Source organism: Gopherus flavomarginatus, chromosome 1 (genome assembly GCF_025201925.1).
Source record: "Gopherus flavomarginatus isolate rGopFla2 chromosome 1, rGopFla2.mat.asm, whole genome shotgun sequence".
Classification (NCBI taxonomy): domain Eukaryota; kingdom Metazoa; phylum Chordata; order Testudines; family Testudinidae; genus Gopherus; species Gopherus flavomarginatus.
In genome coordinates, this window is record NC_066617.1 from 311266694 (window position 1) to 311285778 (window position 19085).

The 19085-nt window shown below is 46.0% G+C and overlaps 2 protein-coding genes across 3 annotated transcripts in view; one reads left to right on the plus strand and one right to left on the minus strand.

Annotated features, from left to right (window-relative positions):
* The window catches only part of GTF2F2 (general transcription factor IIF subunit 2), a 166842-nt gene that overhangs the window by 38301 nt on the left and 109456 nt on the right, over positions 1-19085 (plus strand). The gene's annotated exons all lie outside the window — the stretch shown is intronic.
* Positions 6530-7933, minus strand: KCTD4 (potassium channel tetramerization domain containing 4). The gene has a single exon (XM_050951411.1). It carries the CDS (start codon positions 7766-7768, stop codon positions 6995-6997), a length of 774 nt encoding a protein of 257 aa, XP_050807368.1. The 5' UTR covers positions 7769-7933; the 3' UTR covers positions 6530-6994.

Genomic DNA, 19085 nt, shown 5'->3' on the forward strand with positions numbered 1-19085 from the left:
CACTTTTCACAAAGCCAACACTCTATATATGACCTATCAGTCCTCATCCTCAAAGAGAGCCTTTGAGGTGTGTAGGTTATGTCTACACAGGTAACTGAATAACAAAACTTTTGTCATTCAGAGGTGTTAAAAAAACACACCCCTTCCCCCGAAAGACAAAAGAACAGCGCTTTGTAGGCAGAAGCGCCTACAAACAGTGGCTACACTGTGCGCCTTTTAGCGTCATGGCTGTAGCAACACAGCTGTGTCGCTAAAAGTTGCGTGGTGTAGACATAGGGTATGGCTACGCTTGCAACTGTGCAGCACTGCTGTGGGAGCGCTCCCGCGGCAGCGCTTTGAAGTGCGAGTGTGGTCGCAGCGCCAGCGCTGGAAGAGAGCTCTCCCAGCGCTGCAGGTACTCTACCTCCCCGTGCTCCCAGCGCTGGGGCACTGTTCACACTGGTGCTTTACAGTGCTGTAACTTGCTGCACTCAGGAGGGTGTTTTTTCACACCCCTGAGCGAGAAAGTTGCAGCGCTGTAAAGCTCCAGTGTAGCCAAGACCATAGACTAAGCTCGCTAATGTAGATGTGGCCTGAGTTCCAATTTTATTGTGGTCTTCCTGTGGGTGAAGCCTAATATTTAGGGCTGAACCTAGCAGTTCAGTCTAATTAGTAGCATAGTTGAGGGTAAACTTGGGTAAACTGAGTTTACTCACTTCTTATTTGGGGCATATGGACTTTAGGGTGTGTTTTTTTTTATATATATATTTTTACCATCACACCATTAGTCTAACCCTTAACAAGAAAAAGAAGAAAAGAAAATATTTCACCTGTACATAGTGCCCAAGTTAGCATTGCCAGGACAATCTTAACTTCAGGTATTTTCTGACCTTTGAGCACTTGATTCTGTAACTCCAGTGTTGTATCAATACTAACACTAAGGCTTGGTCTACACTACATGTTTAAACTGATTTTAGCAGTGTTAAACCGATTTAACGCAGTCCCCTTCCACACTACGAGGCCCTTTATATCGATATAAAGGGCTCTTTAAACTGATTTCTGTACTCCTCCCCGACGAGAGGAGTAGTGCTAAAATAGGTATTACCATATCGGATTAGGGTTAGTGTGACTGCAAATCGACGGTATTGGCCTCCGGGTGGTATCCCAAAGTGCACCACTGTGACCGCTCTGGACAGCAATCTGAACTCGGATGCAGTGGCCAGGTATACAGGAAAAGCCCCGCGAAATTTTGATTTTCATTTCCTGTTTGACCAGCGTGGAGCTCTGATCAGCACGGGTGGCAGTGCAGTCCCAAATCCAAAAAGAGCTCCAGCATGGACCGTACCGGAGATACTGGATCTGATCGCTGTATGGGGAAACAAATCTGTTCTGTCAAAGCTCTGTTAGAGAAGACAAAATGCCAAAGCGTTTGAAAAAAAAATCTCCAGGCTACACAGTGCTGCGTGACAAGCGTAACGGGAAGCCAGAGACTCAAATGGACGCTCATGGAGGGAGGGAGGGGGTACTGAGGACTCCAGCTATTCCACAGTCCCCAGCAGTCTCTGAAAAGTATTTGCATTCTAGGCTGAGCTCCCAATGCCTGTATGTTCAAACACATTGTCCGGCGTGGTTCAGGGAATAGATCGTCAATTTACGCCCCCCCCCCCACGTGAAAGAAAAGGGAAAGAAATCATTTCTTGAATTCTTTCAATGTCAACCTATGTCTACTGAATGCTGCTGGTAGACGCGATGCTGCAGCAGTGAAGAGCAGTATCCACTCCTCTCCCCTGCCCGGTGGCAGACGGTGCAGTAGGACTGGTAACCGTCCTTCTTATCAACCCCGTGAGTGCTCCTGGCTGGCTTCAGGTGAGGCTGGCCGGGGGCGCCTGGGTGAAAATAGGAATGATTCTCGGTCATTCCAAGTAGATGGTGCAGAATGGCTGGTAACCGTCCTCATCATAGCAACTGGGGGCTGAGCTCCACCAGCCCCCTCCCTTTCCTATGTAAAGAAAAGATTCTGTCCTGCCTGGACTATCATAGCAGCGGCATGCTGGGCTCCTCTCCCCCGCACCGCTTAATGTCCTGGCTGGACTGTCATAGCACCGGGAGGCTGCCGCCTCCTCATTTTATCTCACTAACAAATCATTGTTTCTTATTCCTGCATTCTTTATAATTTCATGACACATGTGGGGGGGACACTACCATGGTAGCCCAGGAAGGTTTGGGGAGGAGGGAAGCAATGGGTGGGGTTGTTGTAGAGGCACCCCCGTGAATGGCATGTAGCTCATCATTTCTGCGGGATCTGACACGGAGCAGCTGTGCTCTCTGATACACTGGTTCTCTAGTATACTTGCCTCATATTCTAGGCAGGACTGACTCTATTTTTAGAAACCATAAAGGAGGGATTGACTCGGGGAGTCATTCCCAGTGTTGCTTTTGCGCCCCCGGCCGATCTCAGCCAGGGGCACCCATGATAGCAGCAGACAGCACAGAAGGACAGATAACCGTCATCTCATTGCCAATTTACACCGGCAGCAGATGATACAGAACGACTGGTAACCGTCTCTGCTATCATGCAAAAGCAAATGAATGTTGCTGTGTAGCGCTGGAGTATCACCTCTGTCCGCAGCATCCAGTACACATACGGTGACTGTAAAAAAAAAAAAGCTGAACGGGCTCCATGGTTGCTGTGCTATGGCGTCTGCCAGGGCAGTCCAGGGAAAAAGGGCACGAAATGATTGTCTGCTGTTGCTTTCCCGGAGGAAGGAATGAGTGACGACATTTATCCAGAACCACCCGCGACAATGATTTTTGCCCCATCAGCCACTGGGCTCTCAACCCAGAATTCTAAGGGGTGGGGGAGACTGCGAGAACTATGGGATAGCTACGGAATAGCTACCCACAGTGCAATGGAAATCGACGCTAGCCTCGGACCATGGATGCACACTGCCAAAGTTATGTGCTTAGTGTGGTCGCGTGCACTCGACTTTATACAATCTGTTTTATAAAACTGGTTTATGTAAAATCGGAATAATCCCGTAGTGTAGGCATACCCTTAGCATGCAATTTTCTACCTTTTTTTTTTTTTTTTTTTAAAGATAAAAGGGAAATAAAATCCCTAAAGATGACGGGGTTGCATATCTTACTAGCTTCTCTGGCAAAAGTCAGCTGTGTTTGAATTCAAACGTACACCTAACTAGCTGTGAACACATGCAGTGTATTGATCTATTGGTGCATCTGTAGACTAAAAAGGAAACTTTCTCTATTTGAGAATTGCATACCATGAATATCTAACAATGTTTCAAACTGAGCAAACGTACAGGTCTGCTAAGTCTGTATCCAGTTTTAAACAAACTGTTCCTACTATAATCTTGTCTTATGCAATGTCTCCAGTTTTTAAATGGAGAGAGGGAGAAAATTCTCTTGTCTCCCTGCATAAATCCTTATTCAAACAGCTGAAGGGATTTTTCTTAAACTTTTTGGAAAATATACTTTTAGAGAGAGAGTTTGACAAATTTCAGACTGGAGGTAGACGTCAGTATGGCAGCAGGCGCTCTCAAATGCTTGCTATAAAATGTTGATGCCAGTGATATTTTAAATGAGAATTGGGAAGCTTTCTAATAAGAATTGTTTAATAGCCTGAATCCTTGAGACTTAAACCCACACATTTTATAATATAATGGGTAATTTTTTTTTTCTTAGTCCTGGGCATAGGATGCTTTTTCTCCTCTGGGCATATTTGACCTCAAATACAACACGTTTGTGGTGACGGTTCTTGAATTATTTCAGATAGTAATATAATCAGCTGCTAGAAGGGAGCGCTAACCCTGGACTTAGGTCTTATCAAGTAAAAAGCTTTCATTTAACCTTTGTAAAAGCATTGTAGTATGATTTACTCTTTTTTGTAAACATATTTGTGATGGGGTTGGGTTTTATGCCATTATGGGTGGGCTGGTGTGGTAATTTAAGTATGGCCTACCATTTTTAATAGTGAAGAACAATTTTCCTTAGTAAATGCAGAATCACCAAATCTGCGCCCCCCCCCCACTCCCCTTTTTTTTCAGTGTGAAATCTTAAGGTAAAGAAAATAGTACTACTCTGACGTTAAACCACTTCAATTTCTTTAAAGGTCAAATGCCAAGAAGTCAGTTGAAAAGGTAAAAGACAGTATATCTTTTGTATTAATGACTGTTACAATCAAAATAAATATTTACTATTTTCTTTATTTAAAATTCAATAGTTACTTAAATCCCAATCAAGAATTCAATAGAACTGAAGATTATATCCAAAAATGTTTAAGAAGATGGATGATTTGACATCTTATGAATGACAGCCTCCTCCAGACTTTGTGCTTATACAGGTTTTGTTTTTGACAGTACTGGAAACAAACTTCTTTATGATTTGTAGGGCAGTTATGGTGCTTCTTTAAGTTGCCTGCCTAGTTACTGTTACCCATTCTAGTATAGAGATGACAAGTCCACTAAAGGTTTACTTGCAGTTTGTTCACAATTATTTTGTGCCACGGTATCTTTTTGCTATAGTTTGCAATAGTCTTTTTGCTAAAGTTCAGAGCCCATTAAAAATCAGCAAAATATGGGAATGGAGTTTGTTCGTAACTCCAAACAAAACATTATAGTTCTTTCAGAAGTTTACAGCTGAATGTTGACTTAAAACAGCTGTGAAACTTTATTATGCAGACGAAAAATACTGCTTTTAACCATCTTAATTTAAATTAAACAAACATGGGAACAGTTTCCTTACCTTGTCAAATATTTCATTTTAAACTTTACCTTTATTTTTTTTAGTAGTTTAACACAGTACTGTACTGCATTTGCCTTTGTCTTTTTTTTTTTTTTTTTTTTTTTTTTTTTTTTTTTTTGCTTATTTGTGTCTGCTGCTACCAGATTGTATACTTTTGGTTCCAAATGAGGTGTGTGGTTAACAGGTCAGTTTGTAACTCTGGTGTTCATAACTCTGAGGTTGTACTGTATCAAACTTGTTTCATGTAAGTTTTCACATTCACTTCAGACAGGAGTCATTGATAGCGCTATGTTTACTAATTTAATGGCTAATGAAGTTTCTTGAAAAGTATACTGATTTGAAAACACTTTGTGAAAATGACAATGTAGTGATCTATTAGAAACTACTTCAGTTTAAAATGGTAACTTTCCCACATACTACTATGCTATAATTATTCCAAAGTGTTGTACCTGGAAGCAAAATAATAAAATGCATGGTTTGGAGTGGTGATCTTATGCATTTTGGGGAGGAATTCCAGAGAGATTTCAATAAAAAAATTGTTTTTTACCACATGGGAATACCATTTTGAGTCATTAAGTGTCTCTATTCTCTTGTCTGGAAATTTTGGTTCTCTCAATATTGCAAATTAGCTCTAGTGAGAGATACAGTTGTTCCCAGTTATTGTTGAAGTACAGTTCCATGTTGCAGGATAGACACATGGCGTATTCCCATTCCCTATTAAAAATTGGTTTGGTCCTGTCTAAAATCCAAGACAGAATGGCACTTTAAACTTGTCTGGTGACAGTCGTGTTGTTCAACATGATTGAAATTTTAGTGTAGTGAGAATCATATTTTGTATGAAAACTTTTTAAAAATTTTTTCCTATGTAGAGTTCATTTTCTATACTAATAAAGCGAACAACTCCAGTCTTATATAATAAGAAACTGCTGTTTTTAAAAATTTAAATAGCACCAATTTCTTCACACTTGATTTCAGTTGAACGGTGCATGGTTGATAGTCAAGGGCCAAATTCAGACCTTGCATAAGCAGGTGCAGCTCCAACTGACCCAAAGGTGAGGTGAATAGAAATTGCACCTGCTTACATGAAGGTTGTGTTTGGTCCAAGTTTTCTTATTGACAGATATTTAGCTAATGTTTACTTCTGGATTTATTACATTGTCCACAGTGCAACTAGAATTATCTTGTTCCCTTAATAAATTTTATAAATGAAAGAAAGAACTGGATAAATATTAAGGATATGAGAAGGGAGAGAATGTTTCATCTGCCCCTTACATGGATGCATTTTAAATATCAGCAGGCGATCTATTCAGAATTCAAAGTTCCACTTACTGGTTAGTAATACATTATACGAAGCAATAGATCTGCTAATTTGCCACTCTTTATGAACAGCAATGACAAGTGGAGAATGTCAACTTCAAAATTTGAATTTAATATGTAACTGAAAACCTGTTACATTAAATTTTATGCAAAACCTTTGAATAAACCATTCAGAATAGATACTTTTGAAATATATCTAATTCTCTGCCTACCTTTATGCATTTACATATTTCCTGTAATAAAAAGTAAAGTAAATTATACTAGCATTATTTGGCTTTTGTTATAGGAGGCATTTTTTTCAAGGATTCTCACCAAATGAGTGGTGGAGCTGTAAATTTGATGATTCAAATACACGAGCTCTGAAATCTGCTTAATTGTAAAATCAAATTGATAGCTTTTACAGCCTTTTGCAGTCTGATATTGTTGTAATTTCAGTAACTCAGCTTTGAATAGATTTGCAGAAACTCTAATAAACACTCAAAATGTTTTATTTCAGTTAAAATCCAGTGTGAGTTTTGTCATAAGCAAAACATGTTTCATGCTTGCATACTATATGAAAATACTTTCACCACTGTTCAAATGAACAATAAGGTGTATGCATGTTAATCATACAAGTACACAAAAACATTTCAGCTAGACTGAGTGAAAGACAACATGAAGGAAAAATATATGCAAATAGCAGCAGCATTCGATCTGTATTTACAATGTTTACCAGATCACTTTTATTAAATTTAAACATAAGATACTTGTTCAGCCTAAATAACCCAGAGATGAATGTCATTATGGATTTTACATACCATTAGCTCACATTAATTCATTAGCAGCAGAGTCTGTGGTACAGGGCTAGTTAGATACATTATTTGTGATGTCTGGATGCTGTAGTTTAATGAGGTTTACTGGCTGCATGCTTGTTGCCTTTGTCTGGTGGTAGAAGTAATTACTTGATAAAATGAAGTGCATCGCTGTGAACAATTGACCCTTTGGAACAATCCAGACTGGTCAGCAGTCTAAATCCACATTTTAAAGCCATCATTATAGCTTCAAACTTAAGAGTTTCCAGGGTGCAGACAAAGGTGTTGTCTTCCTTCAGTACAAGTCGTGTACCATTTTCTGACTTTATGAAGTATTTGAATTGAATAATGTTTGAAGATATTGAAAACTCCTCTGGAAATCCATCCAGCCTGCTTTTTGACACCAGAACAATGCGAGATTTGATTTTTGCTATGAAATCAGGAGCATTACAAAAGATCCTAAGACCTTGTGAACGGTCGTGGCTGTCAGTTATTTCCAGGAAAGTAGTCTCTCTGGATGCTAGCTGTTCTTTCTCCCACCTTGATTTCACTGCATCAGCTAACATCTTAAGCTGAAAAAAATCTGCTTCTTGTGCCAAAAGTTGATTTTCTCGAAACCCCTCTGGAAGAAGTAGTTCTCCATTTCGTAGGAAGTTCAGAATGTGCCTGAAAAGGAGTCCATCCCTGTCTATGAAATAATGGCCATCTGCATCAAATGGACAGAGAATTTTTCCATTTACCACACCTTCAAGAAAAGAGTCTTGGTACTTGGTTAGTGTTTGTTTTTGTGTAATGTACAGGTATCCACCAACATTGAGGGTAATCAGAGGCATTTTACAGTTCTTGCCTTCCTCAGTACCCTCAGAGGAGTTATGCTTTTCTTCATGTTCCTTTTCTCTTCTGTTTGTTTTTCGCTCCATTCTTAAAGCCAAGTTAAAAAGACAGCTCTCTTGCCTTGTTCTTGTGTGCTTGAAAAGAGATATTTTAAAAGCACCTTTTTTCAGCTCCAGCACGGTGATGGAATGGAAGTGCTGCTAGCATTGCATGGATTGTCAGCTCAGTTTTGCAGTAGGTGGCGTATCAGCTATGTATGCAGTGAGATATCAGGAGTGTGGCTGTAAGGAGAATTTGCATTTAACTGTGTAAGGGAAGAGTATGGATGTAAAAGCTGTTTTAATTATTTTCTTTGAAGTCTAGTAGGGTTAAATTATTTTAAAATAGCATTTTGAATTACTCTGTGCAGAATGGACAAATATCTTTTTACTGACCAGTTAAATTTTAATATTTACTTTAAAAATGTGTTGTTTAGCAATTCCACATTAGCACTGAGAACATTGTAGTAGTAGCTTTTTTTCCTTTTTTAGGTATTTTTGGTTTTACACAGTACTTTTACAAAAAGCAAATTGTGTTACTGTTTAAGATACTTCTCCTGTTTAATGGAAGATAGCTGAAAACAGATGATTGTGTGTGTATACCTTATGTATGAAACACACTGGCTTAATATGTTATCAGAAAATGTTTCAAAGTGGTATAAAGCATTTCTGATCTAATCAGTTTAGTATTTAATAAAAACTGTCATTTTTTGTTGATTCAGCTATCCTTAGTGAGGCAAAAAATATAGCCTTTATTAGGTTTTTGTATCCTTTTGATATTAAAAAGTCTCTCTTTACCATAGAGTAAAAATTATTTTAGAGAAAAGGCACATTTATTACTTGTATTGGTAATTTTAAAATGACCAATGTTAGATTTCACAGATTATTTTATATTTAATCAAAACAATTCTATTGCCATGTGGAACAAAGGGCCAGTGTGCCTATAGAAATCTTTGAATATCACATAACACTATAGCTTAGCAACACTTCAGTAAGGGAGAAAACATTGACAAAGTATACTTGAATCAAATGACTGGCTCATTTCTCTGTGTGAAGCTAAGATTAAAGGTTCATTTGAAAATACCTTTTTAAAAAAGGTTTTCCCCTTTAAACATTTGCAGCTGGGAAGAGGAAAAGGAAAGCTGTACAAACATTTGTGTATTTCCTTAGGGAGTATGCAGGAGATGGAGGGTAGTGTATGCAGCATGCATTCCAAAGCAAGGTAGAGATTTAACACTTACCTTAGCCTGAACATGGAAAACAGAGATTCAGATTTTTTTTTTTAAAGAACGTATTTTTAAGTCTACAAGGAAATGTCTATTGCTTTGGCCTGTTAACAACTAAGTCAATTATCCTTTTGTGAAAAGGATTCTCTGTGCCTTTGTTTATGTTAAGACTATCTTCATACTGCTCCCAACACATATGAGCAATTACTTATAGATACAGTATTGTAGAAACGTTGCTTTAATAATGTGATTTTTTTAAATTGATTAATGTGACTGTGTGCCTGTTGATGTAAATTACATGCTGATTCTACTTGTTGCCCCCCATACTTCAATATTCCCAGTCCGCAGAGCTGCTCTGCTAAATCTTTTGTCTGCTGCTATGTGTAACATATTAAGCATTATTGTATTAATTAGACTCTGTGCATCAGGCATTACAAAGTCAGCATTTAAATTTAACACTTTGATGCCCTCATTGTGTTTAGTATCACTTCAATTTGAAGAGATTTTAATCATTTAATAACTGTTGAATATGCTAACCGTTTGAAAATCAACTCTTATGACAGTTACTAAGAGTTAATAAAGATATTTGAAGAGAGAGGAAAACCGGTGGTGTAGTTCTGACATAAGCTTTGTGGATAATATTTTGCCACTGTGGGAGACTTTTGCTCAAATCCAGTTAATAGTCAAGTATCAGACTCCATTTGATCAAGTTTGCTGTGGGTTTTAATCTTATAACCAACTGCAAGAATGATAGTGGTAATTGATAAACCCTTTGATTGACTCTGGAGTGATTCTGTCTTGCATGGTGATCTTGTCATCTCTTTGAAGCTAAGCTGGGTCACTGCTGGATAGGAGATTTCCAAAGAAAGCCCAGATTTGTAAAGGAGTTTGCAATCCTTCATGGCAACTGAGCTGTATACATTTTAAGACAAGGCAGCTGCAAAACAGTAGCCATTTCTTAGCTTCATATGCTCATTATCTTCTGAAACCTCTGTCTTTGTGCCTGAAATTTTCCAGGTTTGGCTATAGTTAAATATTTTTGAAAGGTCAGGCTAAATCACTTCAGCTGTTTAGAAAGTAAAAAATGTCCGCAAGCTGCTAGCTCTAGACCCCAGGATTGGGGGCGGGGGTGGAGGAGGAGAAAAAGAGAGAATCTATCTGTCTGCCTATTTACAGGCTCAGCTGTTGACTCAAGGAGAATGTCACGTGTGCCTATCCTTAAACTTATGACAATTGCGTAAAAGAGTTAGTCTTCCACACCATACCCCCACACAACCTTAACTCTGCCCCTTTGCAGTTGGCAATAGGCAGTTTAACAAAACCATACCGTACTTGTCCACAAAATCTGCAATTTTTTGTGGTGTTTGTGCTCAACGCAGCATTATGTCATTCTTCAGACACTCCTTACTGTATTAGATGTAGTTGTACTGATGCAGGAATTAGTTGCAGCAAGTTCCTAGATACCAAACTGCCATCTGAGCAGAGGAGCAGCTGAAGCTAGAGGAATCAGGGATCCTTTTTTTCCCGTGGGCTGTGATATTCAGGAGATCAAACTGGATGAGCGCAATGGCCCTTCTTGGCACAAAAATTGAAGCGTGTATGAAAGAGTTTCTAATAGTGTCTGTAGGGTTTTAGGACAACTAGAATAACTGCAACCTCTGGAAGTTGACATTCCACTGGGCATATCAAGAAATAGGGGAATGTAAGAGTGCTTCACCCCAATCTAACTCTTGCATATTCTCAGTGCCCAACCTAAACCCCATTTATACAGTAACATGTATACTCTGTGCTGTGCTATTTCCCTGAAGCATTCTAGCAGTGTGATGGCACGCTTCACAGTGCACCATGACCCTAGTTGAGGTGAACCTGAGGTGAAGTCCAAGAAAGAATAACTTGGACAAGGATTGAATAGCTGTTGACATCGAGCAACTCTTTGGTGCTTAGTCTGGAGTAGGTGAGTTGGTTGAGTGAAGGTCATTCCTAGATAGCTAACGTTCACTAATTCTGACCTACATCTGGTCTTGATTACAGTGAACATGAGGCCTAAGTGTTTCCTCAGACTACTGTTGTGTACTTTACACACTGCCTGGGAAAGGGGCAACCCTATAATCTCTCACAGGGACTTGTTGAGACATCGCCAAAAGGAGACTGAGTTAAGATTAGTGAAAACAATGAGGAGTACTTGTGGCACCTTAGAGACTAACAAATGTATTTGAGCATAAGCTTTCATGGGCTAAAACCCACTTCATCAGATGCATGGAGTGGAAAATACAGTAGGCAGGTATATATACACAATACATGAAAACAAGTGAGTTGCCTTATGAAGTGTGGGGGGCTCAGTGCTAACAAGATAATTCAGTTAAAGTGGGAGTGGGCTATACTCAACAGTAGAATGCCAAGGGAGGAAAAATCACTTCTGTAGTGGTAATGAGGCCAACGTAATCAGGGTGGCCCATTTCAAACAGTTGACAAGAAGGTGTGAGTAACAGTATGGGGAAATTAGTATGGGAAAATTAGTTTTTGTGGTGAACCATCCGCTGCTAGTCTTTATTCAGGCCTAATTTCATGGTGTCCAGTTTGCAAATTAATTTCAGTTCTGCAGTTTCTCGTTGGAGTCTGTTTTTGACGTTTTTTTTGTTGAAGAATTGCCACTTCTAAGTCTCTTATTGAGTGTGTAGGATGATTGAAGTTCTTCTTCGAGTGATTGCTCATATCCATTCCAGTTAGGTGCGCACGCGCCGCGTGCATGTTCGTCGGAAGATTTTTACCCTAGCAACACTCGGTGGGTCGGCTGGGCGCCCCCTGGAGTGGCACCGCTATGGCGCCAGATATATACCCCTGCTGACCCAACTGCCCCTCAGTTCCTTCAGCGCCGTTGATTCCGGCCTCGCAGGAGCTGTCGAGTCCGGTGCCTGACAGCTCCCCGGCACGTGCCATGGTTGAGCTTATTGTTTCTTCCACGCTGGAGACATTCTCTATGGCAAGGGAGCTGATTGCCCTGACAGAGCCTGCACTGCCTCAACCCCTGGCACTGCCGGTGCGGGTTACCCAATCAATAGGCAAGCCTGCCCTGCTGAGACCATCCTCTCTCGGCACCGCCAAAAGGCACCCGTCACGATCGAGGTCCCGCTGGCATTCTTGGTCCTGTCACCGATCCCGGTCCCAACGCCGCTCGCAGTCCTGGTACTGCTCCCCATCTTGGTACCGGTCGTGCTCGCGGCACCGTTCGAGATCTCGCTCGCCGACCCGATACTCTCGACACTGATCCAGCTCCCGGCACCGTTCATGGCACCGCACCTCTCGTAGCTGCTCTTGATATCGAGCTTTGAGGTCCCGGTCGACCTCCTGGCACCGCTCCGGTCGCAGGTCCTGGTCTCATTCCCGGTACCGCTACGGCGCCTGGTACCGTTCTCCGGTGCCACATGGAGACGGATCAACCAGACACAGAGACCCTTCCCAAGTGGTTTCAGCTCCTCCGTGGCCGTCTCGCCATACGTCTGTATCATCACACACGGACAGTGCTTCCTACACACAGGACCGTGATTCGGATACACGCAGCCGAGACCAGGGACCTCCTCAGTGGTCCTTCTGGACACCTTGGGCATATCACCAAGCCCAAGGTGGACCTGCAGTGGCATCACGCTCCGTTCCATTGGAACACCGGGTGCCAGAGGTCACTGTCAGCCGCTCCCTTCCTGTGGGTACGGAGGAAGCTTCCATCTATGCACAGGACCCTCAGGTCCCACCGGTCCCTGACGTCCCCCATGATCAGGAGACCATACAGGACCACTCGTCCTGGGCCTTTCGTCTTCCTCTTCCCCGGATGAAGCGGTAGCAGGGACATCCTCATCGGGCCCGCCTCCAATTGACCTCAGGGCACACCAGGACCTCCTGAGATGCGTCGCCCTGAATATAAACCTGCAAGTGGAGGAGGTTCCAGAGGTTGAGGACCCGGTGGTAGATATATTGTCGGCGGATGCACCAACTCTAGTGGCCTTACCGTTCATTTGATCGATTCAAGCTAAAGCAGATACCATTTGGCAATCCCCGGCATCTATTCTGCCCATGGCCAGAGGAGTTGAACGGAAGTACATGGTGCCCTCTAAGGGGTACGAGTATTTATATGTGCACCCTGCTCACTGGTTGTACAGTCTGTAAATGAACGAGAGCGCCACGGCCAGCAAGCCTCTGCCCCAAAATCAAAGGAGGCTACGCGCATGAATTTATTGGGCCATAAAATCTACTCCGCAGGGAGCCTCCAACTCAGGGTGGCGAACCAGCAAGCCCTACTTAGCAGGTATAATTACAACACCTGGGAGGCGGTAGGGAAATTCACAGAGCTGGTCCCGCAAGACTCCTGCCAAGAATTTAAGGCACTATTGGAGGAAGGAAAGAAGATGGCGAGAACTTCTCTCCAGGCCTCGCTGGACGCTGCCAATTCGGCAGTCAGAACTGTGGCCTCTGGAATCGTCATGAAGCGTATATCATGGCTTCAGGTGTCAGACCTGCCACCTGAACTTCAGCACACTATCCAAGACTTGCCATTCGATGGCCAGGGTCTATTCTCCGAGAAGACGGACCCTAGGCTACAGAGTCTGAAAGATAATCGGGTGATTATGCGTTTGCTTGGGATACATACACCACAGACTCAACGAAGATCCTTCCGCACCCAACCTCAACACCCTTACCCCCCGCCCAGACCAAGACCGGACTTTGGCAGGAGGCGAGGTCGAGGCAACCGCAGACGACAGTCTGGACCTCAAGGGGGTCAGAATAATGGTCCCTCCAAGCCAACGACGGGACCCAAACCGAACTTTTGAAGATGTGCCCGAGAGCGGTGTACCAGTTATCTCCCAGGATCCTTTTCAGTTTTACAACCGCCTTTCCCCTTTCCTCCCTGCGTGGACCCAATTAACCTCGGATCGTTGGGTCCTACGCACGGCAGAATTCGGATACCACCTCCAGTTTATTTCACTCCCTCCCTCCCAACCCCCCTCCTTGTTCCTCTTCAGGGATCCCTCACACAAGCAATTCCTCTTGCAAGAGGTACGGACGCTCCTTGCCATGGGAGCTATAGAGGAGGTACCGAAGGACTTAAGGGGCAAGGGGTTCTATTCCCGATATTCCCTAATCCCCAAGGCGAAAGGAGGCCTCAGGCCCTATCCTAGACCTGCGAGGACTGAACAAGTTCATGAAAAAGTTGAAGTTCCACATGGCATCCCTGGGGACCATCATCCCATCCTTGGATCCCGGAGACTGGTATGCCGCCCTCGACATGAAGGACGCATATTTCCACATTGCCATTTACCCTCCGCACAGACGGTACCTCCGGTTTGTGGTCAACCATCAGCATTTTCAGTTTACGGTCCTTCTGTTTGGCCTCTCTACAGCCCCTCGGGTATTCACAAAGTGCATGGCTGTAGTCGCTGCCTCCCTCCGTCGTCATCAAATACATTTCTTCCCATACCTTGACGATTGGCTCATTCGAGGGACCTCCGAGGCCCAAGTCACCAGTCATGTGGGTGTCGTCAAGGACCTCTTCATGCGACTAGGCATGATGATCAACCTAGAGAAATCTACTCTGGTGCCCACACAAAGAATAGAGTTCATTGGGGCCGTCCTGGACTCCATTCTCTCAAGGGCCAGTTTACCACGACCCCAATTTCAGGGAATAGTATCAATTATACAAAGCCTTCAAAACTTCCCAACAACTTTGGCTTGCACTTATTTCAGCCTCCTTGGTCACATGGCTGCCTGCACGTTCGTGACCAAGCACGCCAGACTACGCCTGCGTCCCCTTCAAACTTGACTCGCCTCGGTTTACCGCCCAGGCAGGGACGCCATAGACATGGTAGTCACTATTCCCCCTAGCATCCTAGGCTCCCTCGACTGGTGGCTGACGCCCTCCCTGGTGTGTGCAGGACTGCTGTTCCATCCTCCACACCCCTCCATGTCCCTGACGACGGACGCGTCATCTTTCGACTGGGGTGCTCACCTCGGACATCTTCACACTCAAGGCCTTTGGTCGTCTCAGGAGCTGGCGTTACACATAAATGTCCTAGAACTAAGAGCAGTCCGCCTGGCATGCCAGGCGTTCCAGCAACATCTACAGGGCAGTTGTGTCTCAGTGTTTACAAACAACACAACGGCCATGTACTAGATAAACAAGCAGGGAGGGACACGATCCTCCCCCCCCTTTGTTGGGAGGCGATCTAACTATGGGACTTTTGCATAGCCCACTCGATAGACCTGGTAGCGTCCTTTCTCCCAGGAGTTCGGAACACTCTGGCACATCAACTCAGCAGAACCTTCCTGTCTCATGAGTGGTTGATTCGTCCGGACATTATTCATTCTGTTTTCCAGAAGTGGGGATTTCCCCACATAGTCTTCTTCGCTTCCTGCGAAAACAGGAAATGCCAGAGGTACTGCTCCTTCCAAGGTCTCTCCCTGGGTTCGATCTCGGATGCCTTCCTGATTCTGCGGAAGAGCCAACTACTTTACGCCTTTCCACCATTCCCGTTGGTTCACAGGGTCCTACTAAAGCTCCGCAGGGACAAAGCTCACCTGATCATGATCGCCCCTACGTGGCCCAGGCAACACTGGTACACCATGTTGCTCGACCTGTTGATAGCCAACCCAGTCACCCTGCCTCTTCGTCCAGACCTCATAACTCAGGACCACAGCAGACTTCACCACCCAGACCTGCAGTCCCTTCATCTCACGGCATGGCTGCTGCGTGGTTAACCCAGTCAGAGTTGTGTTGCTCTGCCTCAGTGCAACAAGTACTCCTGGGTAGCAGAAAACCTTCCACTCAGTCTACGTATCTGGCCAAGTGGAAACGTTTCTCCTGCTGGTGCGAAACACAAAATGTTGCTCCCACCGAGGTCTCGATCCCCACCATCCTGGACTACCTCTGGTCTCTCAAACAGCAGGGCCTAGCGATATCATCATTGAGGGTGCACTTGGCGGCCATTTCTGCCTTCCACCCAGGAGAGAGTGGCCACTCCGTGTTCTCACACCCTATGGTTTCCAGGTTCCTCAAGGGCTTGGAGCGCCTATACCCCCAAGTAAGCCGCCTTGCCCCTACCTGGAACCTCAACCTAGTCTTAACCAGACTTATGTCTCCACCATTCGAGCTGTTGGCAACTTGCTTGCTGCTATACCTGTCCTGGAAGACAGTTTTCCTCGTAGCCATTACATCGGCCAGATGAGTCTCCGAGCTTCGGGCGCTCACGGTGGACCCACTGTATACTGTGTTTCACAAGGACAAGGTGCAGTTGCGACCACACCCAGCGTTCTTCCCTAAAGTGGTATCGGCTTTCCATACCAATCAGGACATCTTCCTTCCGGTCTTCTTCCCGAAGCCACTCTCATCATGACAGGAACAACAATTGCACTCCCTAGATGTCCGTAGGGCGCTCGCATTTTATATCGAACTGACGAAGCCCTTTCGTAAATCGCCCCAACTCTTCGTTGCAGTGGCAGACCAAATGAAGGGCCTGCCTGTCTCCTCCCAGAAGATCTCCTCCTGGGTAACGGCGTGCATCCGCACTTGCTGTGACTTGGCTCGAGTTCCCTCGAGCCATCTCACCGCACATTCTACCAGGGCTCAGGCTTCAACGGCTGCCTTCCTGGCCCATGTTCCAATCCAGGAAATATGTCGCGCAGCTACCTGGTCCTCGGTCCACACTTTTGCTTCGCATTATGCTCTGGTTCAACAGTCTAGAGATGATGCAGCCTTTGGCTCAGCAGTCTTGCATTCTGCCACATCTCAATCCAACCCCACCGCCTAGGTAAGGCTTGGGAATCACCTAACTGGAATGGATATGAGCAATCACTCGAAGACGAAAAGACGGTTCTTCTTCGAGTGTTTGCTCATATCCATTCCAGTAGGTGTACGCGCGCCGCGTGCACGTTCGTCGGAGACTTTTACCCTAGCAACACTCGGTGGGCCGGCAGGGCGCCCCCTGGCGTGGCGCTGCCATGGCGTCAGTTATATACCCCTGCCGGCCCGCCGCTCCTCAGTTCCTTCTTACCGCCCATGTCGGTCGTTGGAACTGTGGAGTGCAGCTTGCTGTTCTCCACTTCCCTAGCGATTCACTCGTCTTTGTCTTAGATTGTATATAGTTCGATTAATTGTAGTTAGTTAGTGTTATTTAGTAGTTGAGTTTGTGTAGTGTAGATAGTTCAACGGGATTGGGGGTTAGCCCCTTCCCCGACCCCGGTACCGGGCCCATGCCCGACTCACCGGGCTTCAAACCGTGCGCGGTCTGTCGTCGGCCGATGCCCACTGGTGACCCGCACGAAGCCTGCCTTAAGTGCTTGGGCGAGGCCTATTTGACAGATAAGTGCCGGATCTGTAAGGCCTTTAAGCCCCGAACGAAAAAAGAGCTGGATGGTCGCCTCAAGCAGTTGCTGATGGAGGCAGCGCTGACTCCCCACTCCTCGGCACCGGCATCGGCACTGAGATCAACCGCTTCATCGCCACTGGAGCATACCTCAGCGAAGACTCCGAGTCACCGGCCTTCTCCGGTACTGGCTTCTACCGCCCAACATCACCTCCGAGCAAGAAGCGCAAGCCTCCTGCGGCTGCCGTGCCCGCACCACAGTCAGAGCGCTTAGCCAGGCCGGACCGCCGGGCACTGCCGTCTGCCGCGGCGTCGACTTCCGCCGCACCGTTGACTCCGGCCTCGGACGAGCCGTCGAGTCCGGTGCCTACCAGCTCCCCGGCATGGGCCGCGGTTGCGCTTGTCGTGCCCTCCACTCCGGAGGCGTTCTCCGTGGCACGGGACCTGATCGCATTAACGGAACCTGAGCGGTCTCGACCCCCGGCACCGCCGGTGCGGGTCCCTCAATCCACAGGCAAGCCGGCCCTCGTAAGTCCTTCTTCTCCCGGTACCATGGGACTTCGTCACTCTCAGTCCCGGTCCAGGTCCCGCAGACGCTCACGGTCCCGCCATCGTTCTCGATCCCGCGGCCGCTCGCAGTCCCGGTACCGGTCGTACTCGCGGTACCGCTCGACGTCCTGGTCGCCGTCTGGACACTAACGGCACCGTTCCAGGTCCCGTCATCGTTCACGGCACCGGGCTTCCCGCAGCCGATCTCGGCACCACGGCTCCCGGCACCGGTCGACCTCCCGGCACTGCGCTGGTGACAGGTTCCTGGTCACAATCTCGGCACTGTCGAGGCTCGCGGCACCGCTCCCCGGCACAGTGTAGGGATGGTTCCAGTGGACGCAGGGACCATCACTTCACGGTCTCCGCCCCGCCATGGCCATCTCGTCAACCATCAGTCTCCTCCCATGCCGGATCAGCATCGTATGGGGACTCGGACAATCAGCAGGACCCTCAGCAGTGGTCCTTTTGGACTCCTTGGGCCTACCATCAGAGCCAAGGTGCCCCACATCCACTGCCGCGCTCGAGGCCCTCTGAACATAGGGCGCCAGAGGCCACAGTGAGCAAACCCCCTCCAGCGGATACAGAACATCTCCCGGCGCTGGGCTTGGATGTGCAAGACCCACCCCAGGACGTTCCACAGGACCACGACTCGCTTCAAGACCCAGTGGTCCCTGGGGTCTCTTCCTCTTCGTCACCAGACGAGGCAGTAGCGGGGATGATCACATCTGGACCGCCCCCAGTTGACCTTCGGTCGCACCGGGACCTCCTCCGCCGGGTCGCTCTTAATATAAATCTACCCGTGGAAGAAGTTCCTGAGGTGGAAGACCCAGTGGTCACCATCCTGTCAGCGGAGGCTCCGACAAGGGTGGCCCTCCCGTTTATTCGTACCATACAGGCTCGAGCAGATACAGTCTGGCAAACCCCGGCATCCGTTCCACCTACAGCCAAAGGGGTCAAGCGCAAATATATGGTTCCATCCAAGGGGTACGAGTACCTGTACGTACACCCTCCCCCTTGTTCGTTAGTGGTCGAATCCGTTAACGAACGAGAGCACCATGGCCAACAAGCCCCTGCGCCTAAATCGAGGGAAGCCAGGCGCATGGACTTGTTGGGAAGGAAGATCTACTCCGCGGGGGGCCTCCAGCTCAGAGTGGCGAATCAGCAAGCCCTCTTGAGTAGATACAATTATAATACATGGGAATCGGTTGGGAAGTTTGTCAAACTAGTCCCACAGGATTCCCG